Source organism: Periplaneta americana, chromosome 15, assembly GCF_040183065.1.
Source record: "Periplaneta americana isolate PAMFEO1 chromosome 15, P.americana_PAMFEO1_priV1, whole genome shotgun sequence".
NCBI lineage: Eukaryota > Metazoa > Arthropoda > Insecta > Blattodea > Blattidae > Periplaneta > Periplaneta americana.
In genome coordinates this window covers 126,851,493-126,873,305 of record NC_091131.1, presented here as the reverse complement: position 1 = coordinate 126,873,305, position 21,813 = coordinate 126,851,493, and the positions used below count along the sequence as shown (strand labels likewise).

At 35.6% G+C, this 21,813-nt stretch overlaps 1 protein-coding gene across 1 annotated transcript in view; it reads left to right on the top strand.

Moving 5' to 3' along the window:
* Window positions 1-21,813, top strand: part of LOC138715322 (aminoacylase-1-like) — an 81,617-nt gene that overhangs the window by 34,011 nt on the left and 25,793 nt on the right. Inside the window, exons 3-4 of the mRNA XM_069848104.1 lie at window positions 4,392-4,563; window positions 12,591-12,737. Of these exons, the coding sequence (XP_069704205.1) occupies window positions 4,392-4,563; window positions 12,591-12,737 (319 nt within the window). The remainder of the gene's footprint in view (window positions 1-4,391; window positions 4,564-12,590; window positions 12,738-21,813) is intronic.

Below are 21,813 nucleotides of genomic sequence, written 5' to 3'. Positions count from 1 at the left end.
TATTGCCCTATTTTACCAATCACTCTCTTTTAGTAGTGATAATAAAGTGGGGAAGCTTTATTCTTGATTAAGGTGTTCTTTACTATTTATATTTTGCTTTCTTATTTTGGAAAATGTTCCAGTTAAGGTAGTTGCTTACTTATTGGAACGGATTTGTTTGATGTGTTCGGATTTTTATTCTTTGTACTGCACCATTTTAAATGGAGTACATATCGCCCATTTGTCCATATCACCTCTGCCTGCATGACCAGATTCCATCCAGAATTCTGGCCAGAGATTGTGGAATTCTAAACGGATGATGACAGGTGTACATAAAAGAACACCATGTAAAAAGATTTTCCAAATTTAGAAATACGGACCTTACCTTGTGAAAACATGCTTTCCCTGATGATTTTTTATGTTAAAAACTAAGATACATTTAGGATTAATCAAAACATTCATAGTCCTAACACAAAACACAAATCAGATCTCCACCTACTCTCTGTTAGTCTCAGCTGTTATATAAAAAGTAGTTCATTATTCCTCTATTACGGTCTCCACTGCACTGCCTAAAGCTTTGATGGGTCAAGTGAAAATGTTCAGAACATAATTAACAAAATTTCTGCATACTCATATCTTCTGTATTCTTTATTGTTTATTTTTGTATAACTTCTGACTAGTTCCACATTCAAAGTTATAATGCTGATGTAAGATCTATGGAATTCAGTAAATAAATTAAAATGAAAAATACAGTACGAGCTTAAACGTGCAATATGTAGAGAAATTTAAGAACCATATGAAAACATGAACAGAAATTCCTTTGTTTTTTTTTTTTTCATCAGAAATTCTAGTAAAGTAATTGCAAACAATTCCCCTACTTTTATGAAGTAAACAAATATACGCAGTAAGTGTTGTTCATTTACATAAATACTCTGACAATGAATCTTAAATTTACAAGAACTCAGACTTCAAATTAGCAATGTGCTTCATACAGGAGTGTACAATTGAATACTCCCCCGAAATAAGGGTTTAAGTACATAGAGAAACCATGCATCGAGGGGGGGGGGGGGAGAGTATTGAATTATTTCTTTGTTATAAAAACAGAAGTAGTAGAAATACATTTCAAAGCCTAAACACAATGTGCTATAGTATTTTCTTGCGTTATATTAATTTTAAACTTTTTGTTTGATAAGCCAGTAGTCTTTCTGTCTTAATATAGTATTTTCTTTAAATTTCATACATCAGTGCCCGAAACAACACGTGCTATTAACTTAAGATATTGATATGAGATAATTTTAACAATTGTTTCTCCGTAATTTATTTATGTATTAATTTGTAGTTGCCTGTTTTCTGACTCCCCTAATCCTACTTATTTTGAAGATCTCTTGTATTCTCATGTTTCCTTGTTTTTCAGCATTTTGTCTATCAGTCTAAACTAGGCTGACCAGATGTCCCCGATTTCTGGGGACAGTTCTCAGTTTTGAGTTGCTGTCCCTGGAAATGAATTTTGTCCCCAGAAGTTTTGATTTTGTTTCAATGACATTTTACACGTGAATATTTAAATATCGTGATGAAACAGCTGCGATTCATGCACATTTCTGAACAGTTCTCAGTATGAGACAGAAGAACCAGCGAGCGCAGTAGGAGATATTCTGTATTCTTTAAGAACAATGTACCATTATACCATCTTTGTCTTCATTCGCATTGCACGGAAGCATTAGAACTGCTGCAGCATCCATTCTTAAGTAGTTCAAAAATAAGAAGTTTTGTGATAAACCAACTGGTGAAAATTGATATGGTGTTTTTCAACATTAAAAAAAAATTCTGTTCCATTTGAAAACCTTCTCAAATTAGTCATTAATCATGTGATTTCAGTCAGTAATTCGTCAGTTGAAAGACTTTTCTCAACAATGAACTCAATCTGGTCTGATGAAAGTCAAGAATGAAAATTGAAACAGCTTTGTTACAAGTAAAAACAAACTTTCATTTCTCATGTGAAGACCTTAGTATGAAGCTGTATGGGAATGAACAGATCCTTAAAAAGATACAATCTTCAGACAAGTACTTGTAAAATGTGTATGTTAGAGTTCAGGTGTGCAATATTATGTGAAAGACTTCCATACATGCCTTAGTACTGAAATTGAATTCTTAGTGGCTATAGTTAGGTATATATAGGAGTTACGTGTGTTTATTCATTTAATTCAGAAAGTTGAGATACTCTACAAATTTAGTGTGCAAAGTTCTATAATTGTATCTACTGTTACATGTATTTTCTTCAACATTTCAACGGATAGTGACTTGATAAGTTTAGTGTTTGTGGTTTTTCTTGAAATTGCTGATATCCCCTGCTGGACCGTAAAAAACCTGGTCAGCCTAGTCTAAACACAGCTTTGTCTCCTAAACTATTAGATATGATTTGTCTGTATTCCGTTTTTAAAAGACTTGTTTGGAAAAATTGGGTAGGTTGTGTGAGGGATAGTACTGCAAGGTTTTAGCATGAATATGTCTAGGTGTGAAAAATGGTATTTGTATCGACTCACACAAACTCATTTATGTTCCTTTGGTTCCTGGACCCCACAATGCTTGTGGCTGAACTCATTGCCTGAATCTGTCCCACATTACTCGCCTTCACAGCCTTGCTACAAGTGGCAGGGGGCACTGCATAAGTCTCACACTCTGCTCCATTCGTCAGCTTTTGTCATTTTCTGCTGGATCTCTTGTTATTCAGCATAGTGGACCATTTTTAGATTCTTCAGACTCTGCTCTATTTGTTTGTTGTCTTTTGTAATTCTGATAACATTTTTGCTTCATATAGTCTCACACTTTTCCAAAGTGAGTCAGTCCTTTAACAATTTTCGTTCAGAGCTGAGACAAAAGAAGTTAAAAGTAAATGAAGTGCACTGTTTTGACGAGACGAATCTGACAGTAGTGGTACGGTCGATGTACGACTGCCCACTGATGAGATACAGGCCCCTGGGACTCGCGGAACATTGCATTACAAGGTTATTTTGCTCAGGCATGCAGTAACTCTAAGTGGCAGAGAAGAGGATTTGGAAGTAATGCATAACAAATTTTATTTTCCTTTGGCTACATAACCCCAACACTCCCATTTATTTCGGTTTAGTGGTTTAACAACAGTGAACAAAATAAATCATTAATAAAATCATGACATCAGGTTTCACTACATGGTACACAGTAAGGGAGTGATTTTAAAGACGTATTCACGTCATAAGTCGTCATTAAAACAAGCAGAGATCAGGAATGTCTAAGCGTCCATGTGTAGTCATTGGAAACCAATAAAGCTTGAGAAATGTGCAGATTAAATTTCATAAAGTTTACTCGAATAGTAAAGTATATAATGTAATAAGAAACATATAGATACAGTAAAAGTAGTTTTGTGAATATAATTAGTAGGGAACAGATTTTTATGTACTAAAAAACTTGAAAATATTTATTTTCTTATGTAGTAAAAAAGTGGAAAATATGTGTAAAAATTGTAAAAGTATTTTGTTTCAATGTTACAAAATTTTAAGTACCTATGTATTATAAAAATATCACTCATCAATCATGTTGAGACAGTAGTAGGTTCAAATAGGTCACTACTGCAGTGAACAATAAGACTTTCTGCAAGTTTTCCACCACAAACCAATGTTGGCTGTCTCAGAACAATGCACGATACCAGGAGAAGGACTGTTTAACATCACAAGAAGTTAGTCTTGCATATTTCATCAAAGGAATGTCACTGACACACAAACTCTGTTTCACCAATGTCTTCTTGCCCTTCCAAATCTTTGATAACTTTTCACATAGAATGAAATTTGTAATTATTTTCAAATACATTTTTAAATTTCTGCTTAATAGGTTCTATTTTGCGACCTTTAAGTAAATGAATTTTTTTCTCAATGCCATCCACCTCATTAATTTATTTGTCTCAGTCAACAAGTTTGTTAATGTTTCTAATTTCTTTATACAGTGACACAAAAAGCTAAAATTTGCAGATATGTGAAATAATTCATTTCTTAAAGAACTATCCTTACATAAGTTCTGGAAAATTTCGGTTGTTGAAATGTCATCCTTATTTAGTTCATCTATCATTCATTTAAAATTTTCAAAATTGTCTGCATAATATACTATTGCTTCTAGCCATGTCCTCCAACGACTAACTATGGGTTTAGGTGAAAATGTAAGATCTGGATTTTTGGCTTTGAACAAATCAGTTCTTGTTGGGGCTTTCACGAACATTTTTTTTTACTGTTTGACAGCAGACAGAGGCTAATAAAAGCGCATTTTGTTTTTATTGATATATAGAATTTTCAATAGGTCTTGGTAGAACTGGAATACTAATGTGAAGTAATTAACTACATGAGTTTTTATGCATTACTCTGGAATTGAATCCTTGTTTTCATTTACAGGAGAAATGGACATATGACCCTTTTAGTGCTATTAAAGATAAAAATGGAAATATTTTTGCCCGTGGGTCACAAGATATGAAATGTGTGGGAATTCAGTATTTGGAGGCTGTACGTCGCTTGAAGTCCAAAGGAGTTCGTTTAAGAAGAACTGTTCACATTTCATTTGTGCCAGGTGAGATTATAACCTTCATTAACAGATTTTTAACTCTGTGTTTTTAATGTTAAATTAGCAGTGGACAATGTAATTAAATTATTTTATCCATGACCATAACAAAAAACATGCCTTTACTAAGTACTTTTGCGTGTGTAAAGTAGGCTTTTATTCAACATTACTTTATTTCACTAGTGAGATAAGGACTTTACCTCACAGTTTGAACTTTATCTCACAGTTCATTAGTATTTTCCTAGTACCCGGGCATACACATATACTTTTCCATTCAACTATTACTCAAGAAGTTAATATATTAGTTACTAGATGTCACTACCTCTACTTCTTTATTACCATTTCTTAAATATACATACACTCAATCTCTTCTCTTTTCTCTATCTGCTATGTCGTAATTTGTATATTACATCCATATCTAATATGCATCTTTTTAAAATTTTGTAATAATTTACCTTTTGGGATGCGAGGAGACTTGAACCTGCGAAGTTGGGTTTATAGGATTTTAGAACAACATGCGTTAGCCAACAGAGCTAAACAGACACGATAATTAATTAAGTTTTAATATTCCTCTTAAGTTTACAGAAGTAAAATGTGAAATTATTTTAATCACATTAGTCCCGTGAACACTTCTATATAATCCCTGAAACTTCAAAAAGACGAAAATACACGTTTAAAGTGAAAAAAATATATATTAAAATTATATAATTAATTATACCATTCTTTACTAATTATACCATTCTTTACTAATCATGGTCTCCTACATCATGACCTACCTAGTACACGTATTGATTCTAAAATCCATGCCATGATATGTGATTACATGAGGACTTATTTTCAACATATTTTCTTTTATAAAACATAATTTTTCGTTATGGTCATGGATAAAATTACGTATGTTACTTGTGAGCGTGATCTTTATTGCACTCGTGTAATTTAAGCACTCGGTTGATGCCTCGTGCTTAAATCTTTCCACTCGCACAATAAAGATGCACTTACCTCACAAGTACCATAAATAACTATTCTACCCTATTTTCCTTTCTTAATCTGTATATAATATCAGTAGTAGTTTAAAGCAGATACTTGTTTATGGATAGGTAGAGAATGATGAGCCCCCTTAATCAAAAGTCCAGAATTAAAAATAAATATGATTTTAACATGTACATGAATTTAGACTGTGCATTTCTTTCACTTCTACTTGTTAGTTTGATTACAATAGTTTCCTTGTTCCAGTTTAGAATGTTTGTGAGTAAGGCTCACTGTTAGCCAAATGGATAGTGTCAGTTTTCCACATTGATAACCCAGGGTCAACCCCCTGTGAGTTCAACTGGAATTTATGGTGGCAAAGACAATACTTGGTGGTAGATTTTTACAGAGTAGTCTCATTTCCCTTACCGATATTCCACCATTGCTCCGTTATCATCATCATATGGTGAAATGTAGTTCTTCTCCCATGCTGCACCGAGGACAATGCAAATATTCATCATGAATCAGAGCCAAGCTTAATATTGAAAAGAACCATATAATGAGACAAAGAGGCAAATATAATACCAAAAGGATTGAAGTATGGTGTCAGTCCAATGCAGAAGCAAAATCCATTCTCTGGAATTTAAAAAATGAGACTAAAAAGAATAAATTCCATGTCTCATTGGGTAGTACATTTAAAGACCGAGAATTAAAACGCAAAGGCAACATTAATGAAAAAGATATAGACACTCTAAAAATTTTACAATGGAACTTTAGGTCTTTAAGAAACAAAATGGATTTATTAAAGCAAGAAGTTCAAGACAAAAAGCCTTCTATAATATGCATACAAGAATCATTTCAGATTGATGATATTTTAAAATTCTACAAAATTTGCTGACTACAAAATTATTAATCTGTTTCGTGAAGATAGAGAGGGTTGAGGTGTTGTTACCATGATCCACAACTCCATTCATGTAATTGAATCTAAACAACAATTTAAAGGCCACATTGAATACAGTAGGACAAAATTATTACTTCAAAATAACATTTCATTTTCACTTGTCAATGTATATATACCTCCAGGCCTAAATCTATTAATGAATGATATAGAACAATTGAGGACCGTTTTTGCAAAGCTTGCTAACTGCAAAATTTGCAAAATTGAGATTTTGAAGGATTTATTAACATAAGGCAGGCCTCTACATGATGTTCAAAACGTCTTAGTAAAATTGGGTTATTTCTCTTCATTGTAGTGTGTCAAAGTGTGATCGTTTTTTCAAAACTTGCTTTCTGCTATAAGTGATAGATACAGCAAAAGTTGCTTACTATAGTGTTTTGTCTCTCCTGTAAAATTTAGTTTTTTCAGTTAGCAAGTTTTGCAAAAACGGTCCTCAATTGATCCCATCTGATAGCAAGTTTATCATAGTTGGTGACTGTAACAGTAAACATCACATATGGAATAATGGACCCTCAAATCAATATTGAAAGATAATCTACAAATGGTTACTGAATAATGACATTTTACTTAATGACAACAAAACAGCATCAATGTGCAAGTACAGGATCTACAAGTACTCTGGATCTCTCTTTCTGCTCATCAAACATATATGATAATTTCAAAAACTGGAGTGTTAGTGAAGATCTGTTAAGTGATCATCTTCCTGTTTATATTACATTTCCATTCTCTACAAATAACTCGCCAGATAACATGCTACCTAAAACAAAATAGAAAATAAAGTCCGCAAACTGGTGTAAGTTCAATAATGAAATTACAAGATTTAACAATTTTAATGATGAAACAGCATTGTCTCAAAAAACTATTGATTCCAGAACTTAAAAAATTACTGATATCATCATAACTGCAGCAAAACAGTCTATTTCTACTATCAAACGACATTCCTGTAGACCTATGAACATCTGGTGGAATAATGATTTAACTTACATGAGAAAACAACAGCAATCTGCTTGGTGACAATGGATGAAAACGAGGGCAGTTAATGACAAAATAAAATATATTAAAGCAAGGGCAAATCTCAGAAGAAGTATTTTTGAACCCAAAAGAACAAGCTGGCAGCAATTTGTTGGGTCCTTAAACCCAAATACTCCGCCTACAACTGTATGGAAAAGATTTAAAGCCATAGCAGGCAAGAATTATAAACACATCACTCACCTTAAAGATAGCAATGAAACAATAATAACAGAAAATAATAAAAAGGCAGAACTCTTAATTTCACACTATGCCTAAAGGCTGACTAGTAATTCATCATGGCCTAAATATATGAATAAAGAAGAACAGTATCTTACAAGTACCGTAATTTTCAACTCATGTTTCATCATAATGATATAACAGATAATGCTTTTACCACTGAAGAAATAAACTTGGCAATATCAGAACTACACAATTCTGCTATGAAATCCATAACAGCATGTTATTAAATTCCTCTGATAAAATTAGGCAAGAAATTCTCCATCTCTTCAATAATATTTGGAAAACAGGTTTTTATCCTAAAACTTGGAAACATGCAATTATAATTCCCATTCTCAAACCAGGTAAAGACAAATTGGACCCTAAATCATATAGACCGATATCTTTAACATCCTGCATTTGTAAATTACTGGAACACATTGTTCACAGAAGATTAACCTGGAGACTTGAAACTTTCAATCTTTTAAGCCTATATCAGTTTGGCTTTAGACCATCATGTGCACAACTGAAGCTCTATTATATTTTGTTCAAGAAATTTATAAAGGTTTCACAGAAAAGAAGACCACATTAGCTGTAATGATAGACTTTGAAGCCGCTTTTGATAATACTCCACAAAATATATTTTATTACAATCTATGAAACTTGGTATCAAAGGCAGAATGATAAGTTCTCTACATTCTTTTCTTAATGAACGAACAATTCAAACCTCAGTAAATAATCATTTATCTTTATCCAAAAAAATTACAGGTGGTATACCTGAAGGTTCTGTTTTAAACCCAAATTTATTTAATATAATGTTACATGACCTACCTGATGTTGTTCCACCTGAGGTAAGAATAAGTATCCATGCAGATGATGTTACAATATGGGCTACGAACAAAGATCCAAACAAATCATTAAGAGTTATACAAACAGCTGTAAATAATATCAGTAATTGGGCATCCAAATGGAATCTATCTATCTCACAATCAAAAACTGAATATATTGTCTTCACAAGAAGATACAGCTTAAAACATTATAAACCTCACATTTATTTGAATAATCAAGAAATTCAGTATAATCCAACTCCTAAGATTCTAGGATTAATTTTTGATGAAAAACTTTTATTTAACCAATGTTGCTTCACAGTGTCTACCACGATTAAATCTCTTGAAGATCATAGCTAATAAGAAATGGGGATCAGATATCACGACAATGCGTCTGTTTTATAATGCTTGTATATGATCAAAATTGACCTATGGATGTGTAATATGGGGAGGAGCATCAACAACTCATCTACAAAAAATTTCTGTTCTTTAAAACTCAGCCTTGCGATTATGCCTAGGAGTACCAAAAACCACGTCAACTGTTGCCCTAGAAATTGAATGTAATATTCAACCAGACACTATATATTACAAAAGGATATAAAAATACATTTAAAATTGCAAGCCTCATCCAGATCTCAGATGTTCTTCAAACTGTCAGATGATATCCTGTGTAATTTCTATAAAATAAAAAAAGAAGAAATACCAATCTCTATCACAGACACACTCTGTGCTAAAACTCCAGTTGTGAACGAAATTACTCCACGGAAATGGGTGATTCCAGAACATAGCATACAAATTCCAGGAAATCATTCCAAAAATGATCCTCCATACATTCTTAAGTTAGATGCCATGATGGAATACTCTGCAGCACTTATAAGGATCACCTTCAAATTTATACAGATGGATCTCTAAATCCTAATAATGGGACATCAGGAACAAGGTATTATATTCAAAATATCAAGAAAGTTATTTCATACCATGTTCATCCTCCTCCAGTCTTGACACTGAATTGCTAGCTATTGATGCTGCTCTTCAGTGTGTTACTCAAATTTCTGAAAAATCTATTTGCATACTTACCGACTCCAAGGGGGCTAAATTTAATATAATTAAATATGTACCAAACCTATATGCACATAGAATTATTCCCATTCAGAAACAACAAAGCAAACTAAAAGAACTCCAAAAGAAATAACATTTCAATGGATACTTAGTCATTGTGATATATCTGGAAATGAGAAAGTCGATAATATTGCAAAACAGGCAACATATTTGCAACCAAGACCTCTTGAAGTGATATCTGTATCCAGTGCTTTTGCTTCAGTAAAGTCTCATTTTACAAACCTATGGATCAACAATTGGCTCTCTTCTGACAAAGGAAAAATTTTACTGTCTGTACAAAAGAAACCAAATGACCTGGAAATGTACAAAAACTTGCCCAGACATGTTCAAACATTTTTAACAAGAGCCAGAACAGGTCACATTGTCACACAATTGTACCTACACCGATTTCACATTTCTGATAATCCTACTTGTCTGTGGTGTAATAATCTAGATGAAGATCTGGATCACATTCTTCTATATTATCCATCCATAAACCACAAAAGAAGTAAATTAAAATCATCAGTACCAGTTGCAGAAGACACAGCCCTTCAGTATATATTGACTACACCAAAATTCTGGCTACTAGGAACAGGCATCTATAATGAACATCGATCAAAATACCCCTCATTTCTCGTGAAAAACAACAACTGAATAGACTACAGTGGACTATAGTGGACTTTATGTTGTCAGCAAACAGCTGGATACATTAAGAAGTTTGATTGATTGATCATGAAAATGATTTTGTTATTTAATTGATTCCTTTCCAGTCAAATGAACTTGTCTGTTATTGTTATAATTATGATGTAATGCTGTTCAGAATAAATTGTTCTCTACCTGTTTCAAAATGGCAGACTTGTGAACTCTGGAAGCACCGTATAGATTCATTCAATAAATATAGATGACATTTATAGGATAATACAAGGTGAAGGAGTTGGCTACAGGAGTTGAGAAAATGTGCTCTAATGTGAAGCTGTTTTATTCTATTGGCATCCTGCTCTTACTATCTGAGGCTCAATCTTGAGTGTAACCATAGTCAGTGTTTAGCAACGAATATAACACGAACATAGTAGGGTTATGATCTCTAAAAATTATGTGTAATATTGAATAGTGATTTTGTATTTGTGAGACATTCATTAAATAATCTTTATGGAGAAGTGTGGCAAGAATGAATATTTGTACATGATATCAGCTATCAGACATTTTAATCAATCAAGTTTTGATCTTGTTCAGTGATGAATCATGATTTCATGTAAGTAGTTATTCATTAGCCAAAATAATAAATTGTTGGAAATATGGAAAATCAGCGTGAAATGTTGGAAATTCTTCATGTTGCAAGTATTGCTGTTTGGTGTGAAATCAGTGCTTACAAAATAATTGGACCTGTATGTAATATTTTAAGAGACTATAAATTCATATTTTTCACTTAATATTGACTTAACTCTTAGTTGACAGAAGACGAAAGTAATTATGCAAATGTTTATGCAGGATAACATCACTGCACACACTCCAAATATTAAATTATTGCAATTTGTAAAGTCTAAAGTAATCACAAGGATCAGATTATTAGGTGTTAAAAATTGGGAAAATATTTATTTTTTATGTGTTAAAAGTCGGGAAAATATGCGACAAAAAAGGAAAAATATTTAATAATGTTTCAATTATTTTATGTGAATATAAACAATATGCAATATTCACCAGTATAAATTATACTGTCTCGCAAACTGCTGAAAGAACTACAGTATACACAATGAGATCCATTCTCAAATTGACCATCACAAGTACTGATGATTATCGCGGAACTCTGCCTTGTACTGGGAAGAAGAGCATCCTGGCCATAGAGAAACAACATACACTCCTTAGAGACATGTTTATGATTGGAAACGAAAACAGAGGCAGCTGATGTTTATGAAATTATAATAAAATTGCTTCCTGAATCAGCATTATGATAACTTAAATGACACTCCTAAATGACACACCAATGTTTATGTGTATTAGTTGCACTACAATTTTTTAGTGATGACAGTTCTTATCACTTGAGGTGAGAGAGAAGATTGCAATTCTACAGGTCCACAGATAAGCAATTCCGAGAAACAGTTGCTAGCTGTCATGTCTAAGCAACTGCACTGAACATTCGGATGATGATTAATCTGAAATGGAGCTTTTGTCGAAAATTATTTGATGAAAACTTAATTTTTATGTGAATATCATGCAAATTACATAATGCGGAATGTGCTTCTAAAAAGGACGCATAACTCATGAAGGATGTGTGTATGTATGTATGTGTGTATATATATATATATATATATATATATATATAGTCTAGAAGCAACAAAATTATAGCCATGCACAAGTTTAATTTTCATGCTATGTTCAAAGAAAACGTGTGTTTCAATATAAACTGTGACATATGTTTATGTTTTTGGGTTGCCAACAATAAAATCAAGCCCGACTGAGAAGAAAGAAACATAATTATAGCAGTTGCTAGGAATAGAGAAAGGCAGGAAGTAAAATAAAATATTAATTTTCATTATATTTAACATGAACAGAGCCACCACAGCTTAGTCAGCTAAGGCACTTGCCTGCCGATCTGGAGTTGCATTCGGTCACGGGTTTGATTCCTGCTTGGGCTGATTACCTAATTGGGTTTTTTTCTGAGGTTTTCCCCAACTGTAAGGCTAATGTCAGGTAATCTACGGCGAAACCTCTGCCTCATCTTGCCAGATATCATCTCGCTATCTCCAATTCCATTTATGTTAAATAATGTTGTAGTTGATACAGCGTCTTTAAATAACAAGTAAAAAAAAAAACATGAACAGCCAGTCATTTTTATTTATATTAAGTGAAATAATAGATTTAAAACAAAATAAATCTCATTTGTTACGTGAATATTTACTACAATTCTCTGTCTTGTTCAACAGATAAATACGTGTTTATATGATAACCTTTTCATTTTGCAGATGAGGAAATTGGTGGAAAAGATGGAATGGCAAAATTCGTCAATACTGCTGACTTTCTGGAGTTAAACGTCGGATTCGCGTTGGATGAAGGCATGGCAAGTCCAACAGAGCAATTTCCTGTGTTTTATGGGGAGCGAAGTATCTGGCGTACGTATAGTGCAGACATGTTTTCTACTCATATTAAATCATTTGTGAAATATTTATGTACAAGTGATTCTTCTGTTGCTGTAAAGGTTTGCTTTTCTAATTATTATTAATTTTATTTTTTTATGCTACCAAGCAATTTTATATTGCACGTGATAATTGTGTACCCTCCTTAGGTAGTGAGGAAGAAGGAAGATGGTGTGAAGTAGAACCACTGACTGGTTATGTAGGAAGTAATGAGGTATATTTATAAATGAAAAAAAAAATCATGTTATTCACATTCCAGCTATTTAAAAAGAATGATTATTTATTTATATTATTTTTCTGCTTATATGTATATGTGCTTTCACGCTTATGTATGTATGTATGTATGTATGTATGTATGTATGTATGTATGTATGTATGTATGTATGTATTATTGATTTTTGAGTTTACCTTTTATAATTTTGCTGTAAATGCTTGGACAGATTTTGTATTCAGTATGCGACGTAATTTATCTGAAGAATATTCTTATATCTCCAAACCTTTATTTCTAGGTAGGTATATTTAAAAAAAAATAAATTGAAGTTTAATGCCATAATTATCTAATTTTAAAATATTTATTACGAGATAATGAGCACATTAAAATATATATCTGTCCATCCTTTCTGTCCATTCTTTCCAGTTTTATCGGGGAGAAAAAAACTTAATTGTTTACAGGGTTGACAAAAACCAGTTAAAAAAACCAAGGAAACCGGTTTTTTGTTTAAACTGGCTATAACAACCCTAGCACTGCGACCTGAAAGATCTGTTGCACATTCCCGTCATGATATCTTGCCAATCCAATAGCTTGATGTTCTTAATGAACTGAATCAAACTGTGGACTGGAACAGTTGATAGCTCATCAAGCTTTGGAAAATTTTTTCCAAAGATGAGAGCTCTTTGATGAGTGAGTGCATTGCAATCGCACAATAGATGAGCTACAGACTGTGAACAACGAGCACAATCTGGGTTGATATTATGTCCCGTTCTGTACAGGTTCTTCTTGAGGGCACAGTGTTCTGTAAGGAATCCGACTGCCCAGCGGAGCTGTTTCTTGCTCAGTTTTAACAAGTCACTTGACCAGCTTTTGTTAAAATCTCTTATGAGGCCCTTAGAGTGTCTCCAGCCCTCATTTGAGTTCCAGTAGTTTTTGTGTTTCTTAAGAGCCCAGTCCCTGATAACCTGCTTTACTGGTCTTAGAGATAGTCCCAACGCAGGCTGGGATCTCGGTTCCCTTTTTGCCAGTCTCATCTGCTCTCTCATTACCCCGAATCCATGCATGTCCCGGCACCCATTTCAGTTGAACTATGTTATGTTCAATCAGTATCATGAGGACTTACGGCATTCCGATACCAGTTTCGACTTAACCAAGGGGGCTTCAAGTGCCTTAAGTGCCGCTTGGCTATCTGAAAGTACAAGAATATGTCTACGATTGTAGCACTTCCTGATACTTTCCCTGCAACTGGCAAAGATGGCAAAAATCTCAGCCTGAAAATGTGTGTCATATTGGCCCAATCTAAAAGAAAGCTTGGTGGCATTTCCAAATAATCCAGCACCAGTTTCTGACTTGGTTTTGGAACCATCATCGTACCAGACTGGACCCTTATTGTTCTGAGGTTTAACCTGACTTCCATTCCCTGCGCTCTGGGTAAGTGACAGTGAATTTCTTGTCAAACGGAACCCTTGGTTCCTAGATGTCGGTTCTCATATTGAGAATCTGATAAACATCGCTGTCCCAAAGGAGTCTGATGTGATCCAAGTGTTCAATATTGAACACTATTGTCTGGCAACAGATTCTGTGGAATATCTAGAGGGCCTCAGCCTCAACCCAGATATGTAATGGGGTGGGTCATATCAGCATTTCCACCACTGCTGTGGGAGTTCTAAATGCTCCCGTTATTGCTATGCAGAACACCCTTTGAAATTTGTTAAGTTCAGTCCTTAATTTAACTCTTGGCCACCACATAAGTGTGGCTTAAGAAAGTAAAGGTCTTACCATAGTGATGCATATCCAATACATAATCTTAGGATTTAGACCCCAAGTCTTACCAAGCATTCTTTTACAGGTCCAAAAAACTCTGTTGGACTTGGCAATGCAGTAATCTAAGTGCTTTTTCCAAGTTAGTCTCTTGTCCATGATGAGTCCTAGAGTAGAGTATCCTTTCATCAAAAAGAGTAGGTTCCTTCAAGTTCTCTATAGGCCTCATTCTAGTGAAAGGTGCCATTACCGTTTTATTGGGATTAACAGAAAGTTTGTTTCTGTTGCACCAGGCTTCAATCTTTTTCAGTGCAACTTGAAGCACTTCGAAGGCTGTATTAGGAAATTTCCCTTTAACAATTACAGCAATATCATCTGCAAATCCGATAGTAAAATACCCAGCCCCATTGAGTTCCCCCAGCAAGGCATCCACAACCAGGTTCCAAAGCAGAAGCGAAAGAACGCCACCTTGAGGACAGCTCCTAGCCGTAGTCATCTATAGCGTTTCCCCAAATAGGTTCATGGTAATTTGCGTGTTATCTAGCATAAAGTGTATCCATCTACAGATAAGTATAGGGACATTATGCTCTTGAAGGGCTTTTGACACCACTTTGCAGGAAGTTTTATCAAATGGTCCTTGTATATCTAGAAATGCTCCAATGGCAATTTCCTTAAAAGCTGGCACCTTCTCAATAGATGAGACAACATGATGAAGTGCTGCTGCTATAGATTTACCTGGTAAATAGCCAAGTTGGTACTTGTTTAAAGGAAAATCCTTCAGTACTTTGTCCCTAACATGTCTATCCACTAATCTCTCCCATGCTTTAAAAAAAATGAGGAGAGGTTTATTGGACGATATGCCTTGGCCTCGGCATAGCTAGGTCGCCTAGGTTTGGGTATAAATATCACTTTGGTCTGTCTCCAAGCCAATGGAACATAACCAGAGGCTAGGCAGACCCTATAGATTCGTCAAAGTAAATACTGCAGTGAGTCAGTTCCCTGTTGCAGCAAAGCAGGCATGATCGAATCAGGACCTGCAGACTTATATGGTTCAAAAGAATTAATGGCCCATCTCTCTTTAGTAACAGTGATCACATCCCTGACCAGGTTCCAGTCCTCTCTGCTCGAACATAAATGGAGCAGATTTGGTCGCCCCAGATCAGTCATTGATTACTTTCTACCACTTTCGAGTCCGGAAAATGAATGCTTGCTAGATGAACCAGTGTTCCCATACCGGACTGTGTGTAACTACTCTCTTGTAGTTCGATTGTGCTTACCATCTTGTGGGCACCTTTAGCCATTAGCTTCACTAGTCTTGCACTGCTAGGAATGTTTTCAATCCCCTCGCAGTGCTCCCTGGAAGCCCACCTTTTGGCTTTGCAAATAGTCTTGTGGTAACTGGTAAGCTTCCTCCAAGAGGTGATCCAATCACCAGTTCTTCATGCAAGTTTGAAGAGCTTCCTTGTTACGTCTAAGTTCGTTGAGCTTTTTAGACCACCAAGGAACATGCCTTCGTGAACCAGCAACTTTAGTTTGACAGTTATTATGATAGGAGAATGGACTGTTGCAACTGGTCAACTGCCAACTCCACATCTATTTTTTTTAGTTGGTTATTTAACGACACTGTATCAACTACTAGGTTATTTAGCATCGAGATTGGTGATAGCAAGATGGTATTTGGCGAGATGAGGCCGAGAATTCGCCATAGATTACCTGGCATTCACCTTACGGTTGGAGAAAACCTCGGAAAAAACCCAACCAGGTAATCAGCCCAAACGGGGATCGAACCTGCGCCCGAGCGCAACTTCAGACCGGCAGGCAAGCACCTTAACTGACTGAGCCACGCCGGTGACTTCCACATCTATTATAGAATGAATGTTCCTAGAGATACCTGATACCAGTGCTGAAAGGTCTTTTCTGTATCCATCCCAATCAATTTTCCTCGGGTTCCTATTGATCACTGGATTAGTGATCTGAGACTTAATTCTAAAATAGATGTACTTACAATCGGATGCAGAAGTATCTGATGATACATGCCAGTTTGAAACTACGTCCTCAGCTATTTAAGTCCCTAGTGTTATGTCAATAACTTCCCTCCTCTGTGTATTAGCAAAAGTTGGTTCGTTGCCTTTGTTAAGAATATTTCGGTAGTACTTACCAGATATTCCGCAGCTGTTAGCCTCTTGGATTGATGTCAGTGCTTTCCCACAGCACATGGTGAGCATGGCAGTTGCTAGGATGATTTCCTCACCTGCCTTGTTGCAATGGGGGATTAATCTCTTGACTGTCTCTGATGGTGGGTTAGGTTCATCATAAGGGAGGTACACAGATGAGAACAATAAAGTCCTCTTTCTGCCCCCTTCCATTACGGAAGTTTCAATAGTTGTCACATTCCTAGAACAAAACTTCACTTGAAGCAAAGCATTAATCCAATTTCTAACATAAATGCAGGTTCTTGGCTTTTCAGAATTGGGACTGTAGAATTTGCCCCCAGTACTGTTAACTCCCCTGATAAAGTCCTTGTATTCCTCAGCTAGCTTCTCGCTCAATATGGCAGAAGCTGCCTTACAGTGTTGTAAATTAATTTGAATTATTTTCATAATTAACAAATCAAAACACTTACCTTAGACTGCTGCCTCCTCTTCTTCCTCAGCTGCCTTTTTACTGGGATCGAATATGATCTTAAAGGGACCCCTGTCCATCCCAGTAAATGCAGTCAGTCCATTGTTCTTGATTTTGGCAGCTGATTCCTGGTCAATCATCATGATTAGACACTGCCTAGTAGAATCTGTCTGCCTGTGAACTACTTTCCAGTGCTCTGTACAGAGTCCTTGGTTAAGCAACTGTATGCATTAAAGAACACTTTTGGATCACCAGTTGTTAGATCCCAGATCATAAATGCCACCTTAAATGGTTTAGCAAAGTCTTTAGCCTCCACCACCTTAAGGACAAAATTGTCCCTGATTTTAACTCCATTCAGATGTCCCTGAAGTCAGCTGCAGGAATCCTGATTCTCACAATAGTAGATCAGAGCCCCATCTAGAAGTGAAAACGTTGTGAGAAATGGTAGAGATTCGCCAGATTGCACCTCATCTATCTCCCTCAGGATCGCCATCTGAATGTGCTTGACATCTTTGACTACAAGCTTGTCATCAGGATAGGACACCCCAATGATGGCCATCTTGTATGAAGCTAATGCTTCCCTATAGGATACTCCAAGTTTAGTGCCCCTGTCTCTCTTAACAGGTTTAACTTTTGCCAAAGGTGGTATGTCTGTACTGGTCCAGTTCTTTTAGAAGTCTCTGGCCCAGTTCAGCTCCCACTACCGCTAGGTTGACGAGAGGGACCCGGTTTTGTAGTTCTCCCAACACCTTTCTCCTTGGCCCTAGCCCTTTGCAATTTCCTCCTAGCTGCCCCTGATAACTTTTTAGTGCTCAGGTGCAGCCGATTTATAGAAGAGGCAGTGATGCTCATTTCCTTGTTAGGTAGTAGGTTTCCCTCAACTGGAGAATCCTTGTCATCCCTCTTTGTTATAAAATTTTGTTTAAGTAGTTCTTCCCACAAGTACCGGGGAAATAAAGGTCACCTAACACAGAGCCCCGATTGTATTGGGAAGGCTAAATACTGCAGGTTTTTGCCTGGTGCCCTGCAGAGATTGTTAATGACACTTATTTTACTACTCCAGTGCTATACAGCCCTCAGCACGATGCGTTTACACCTTGGCTTGAGTAGACCAGAGCCCATATATGGTAGCGGTGCTCCAGCTGGGAGACCCACTGTGGTCCTCCAACTGGGAGTTCCTTTGGTTTGGATTTTGGATGGTAAGCCTCTTCTTTATCTGGTACCTTCACCGTGACCTCACTGGTATGAGTAACTCTGCCAGTACATCTTCCAGTTTCATTGGATACACACAAGCCCCCCCCCCTCCCCACGAGCTTCAAGGTCATATGGCTTGTAGAGGGGGAGGTAAGGTTAATTTCTCCTGGTTTTTTCCTTGGAATCTAACATGTATTCGAGAAGGTGTGCAGATTTAAGGGCATGTTGTATCTTTTTTAGAACTTTTTTCCTAGAAGACTGGTCGTTAAAATTCTTCGATTCTTTCCACACAGAAACCGACTCTGAGATGGTGTAGTTGTTTCTTTGTACTTTGTCCAATGCTGTTGAAATGGGTTTCAAGAATGATATGAAATCTTCAATGATGAGATGAAATCTTCAATGTTTTTCTTCAAATTTAGATCAGATACTTGTTGCACAATCTCATCAATCACTTCACGATTGTCTTCACATATTTTCAGTATGTGAGCCCAACTGCTATGAAGATTCAAGACATTCCACCATACTATAATATCTGACTTCAATAGGAAGGACTAGTTTAGATGATACACACCGATACAAACAAGAATTGACGAAATTATTATTTCTGAAATATTTCACAACACTGATCGCACATTTTGTAACATGTAACATTTGGAAATCATGACTTAGAAGATTTTGTTATAGTTACTTATGGCTTTTAAGGAATCCGGATGTTCAATGCTGGCCTCACATAAGCCTGCCATCGATCCATATACTATGCAAGATTAATCCAGTCTCTATTATCATAATCCACCTCCCTCAAATTCACTTTTATGTTATCCTCCCATCTACGTTTCGGCCTCCCCAAAGGTCTTTTTCCCTCCGGCCTCCCAACTAACACTCTATATTGATTTTGTTATAGTACCTGCATTATCTGTAACAGATCTCACTTTGCAATTTGTTTCTGTTTCACATTTTTAATGCTATTGACTGTCACATGCTATGTAATCAGCAGTATGAGGATTTCCAGAGGTATAATTTCTGTCGATTTAATAAATGTCATCTTTTGAAATTGTTATTGTGATATAAACAATAGGCTTGTTATGAATATTTGACCATTCATGGAACCTAAAAGACATAATCTCACTTGCAACTACAGTATATTGCAGAGTTTCGACCTTCCTTCTTCAAAAATATAATCAGAGAAACCACTCACTTCCTTTCTAGTTGGAGGCCGAAGATCTTGCATTAATTTAAGAAACTGTGATTGTTGTGTAGACTTCTAAATATAGAATTAGAGGCAAATATTATGAAGTGGACTACTTTACGATCCGAACTCTTTTTCACTGTTGGAGTAGTTCTAGTAATGTAGATATCTAAAGAATTATCACTTCCAGATCCAGATGTGTTTTATTTAAATTGGGAAGAACTGCTGTTCCTGTTTCTGACTTAATAGCCAACAATTGCTAAGTTGGCAGATGTAGTGACCTTCATGTTGAACTGTATATAACAGTACCTAAAAAACAAGCAATAGAAAAGTTTAATCTTAATTTTAGAAATTAAAATTAAAATATAAGTGAAAGGATTAACAGAAGGAAATTATCATCATACTGCATTAGATTTTCATTGGATGATTTAGGCTATATAAGAATTCAGTAGCACAAAAAAAATAATAGATAAAAATACAAAAATATTTCTGGTCCTAGTTTTAACATTTATCTAATCCAGTTTATTGTATGTAACTTACGAAAGTAATATACACACAACAGAGAGCATACCTGATCATTCTTCACCTTAAAGTTCACTGTCATTTTTATTTGCGAAGATTGTGAAGAAAGAGGGACACTTAGAAAAATGCTTCATGCTTGCAACTTCACCTTCAACTTCATGTCCACATTTCATGCCTGACAAACTTCCGTGTGTTTCAGCCTTTCAGCTTTTCGTGTTATACAGAGCTATTATTATCATACGTCCCAGAAAAGAGCGGCCAACTGGTTGGCCGTGCCCTGCGTGGTTTCTGCCGAGAGCATAACCATATTTCTCCGGCACTTCCAATATATTACAGTGCTAACAATAAATGTTCAATAATTTGGACTTACCATGCTCACAGTCGTTGCTGAAAATGACCCATTTGCCGCCACACACAACTGACATCTTCTGATAAACAAATGAACAACACTCTAAAGTTCCACATCATTGATAGCTTGGATTTCTTCTCGTGTATAGTCTTTTAGTTCATCTATAGAATGAGGATTTTTCCTATAAACCCTACCTGTTAGGCCGGGTGCACACAGAATGAGACGCAGTGTGATGTGGCGAGGCGAGACGTGATGTTTTGCTTTACAATGCCTCGCGATAGCTTAACATGGTCTGCTCGCGACAACTGATTTGCTGGCTGTGTGGTTTTAGAAAACTGCCCTAGGCTAGAAAATGGTGTCAGTGAAAAAGGACTGTCTATATGAGAGATTCCATTGTATTTTTGGTTATTATTTCCTAAGGATGCCTAATATGCCTAAAAATCTATAGAATTTAAAGAATCTTAAAATTAAATACTACTAATGTAGTGCACAAACGTCATTTTGTATGTTTGACTACTTCATGACTCACAATAAAGAAAAATAGTATATTAAATCAATAATGAATGAAAGTATAGAGCATAGAAGTAGGCCTACTACAAATTATTATTATTATTATTATTATTATTATTATTATTATCATCAATATTATTATCCACCTGGTGCTTTCATCTCATTTCCAGTTTCTCGTATATTTTTAGAAGCCACATTATTGTCGTGATATTGTTACAAAGATTTTATAGCACGTATATTTCCTGTACTAAAACAACTAATTTATCCGCATTGAGCTCCATTATGAATAATGTGCACTACACAACAACAATAATGTCTGTAGATGGTTGTTGTTGTTGTTTTCTAATGCCAGGCATTTGACAATAAAGTCATTTGACCTCTTGCACTCCAATATTTTTCAAAGATATTATCATGGCCAGCCACTGAAGCACAGATTTTGAGGTGTTCCGAATCCATTTCTTGGTCTGTAGATGGTGAAAGCGTGCAATCATAACCACTGCTAATGCATGCGCAGTATACTGCAACTATCAGTCTCCTCGCGATGAACTTCTAGCAGTCATTCGATGTTGTCTCTCTGTGTCTGCTCGTGACCGTCGCGCCGCATCTGATTCTGTGTGCACCACATCATAAGAAATCAATGGGAGACAAGTACCATGAGACAAAATGTCGCGTCGCATCGTGCCGCGTCTGATTCTGT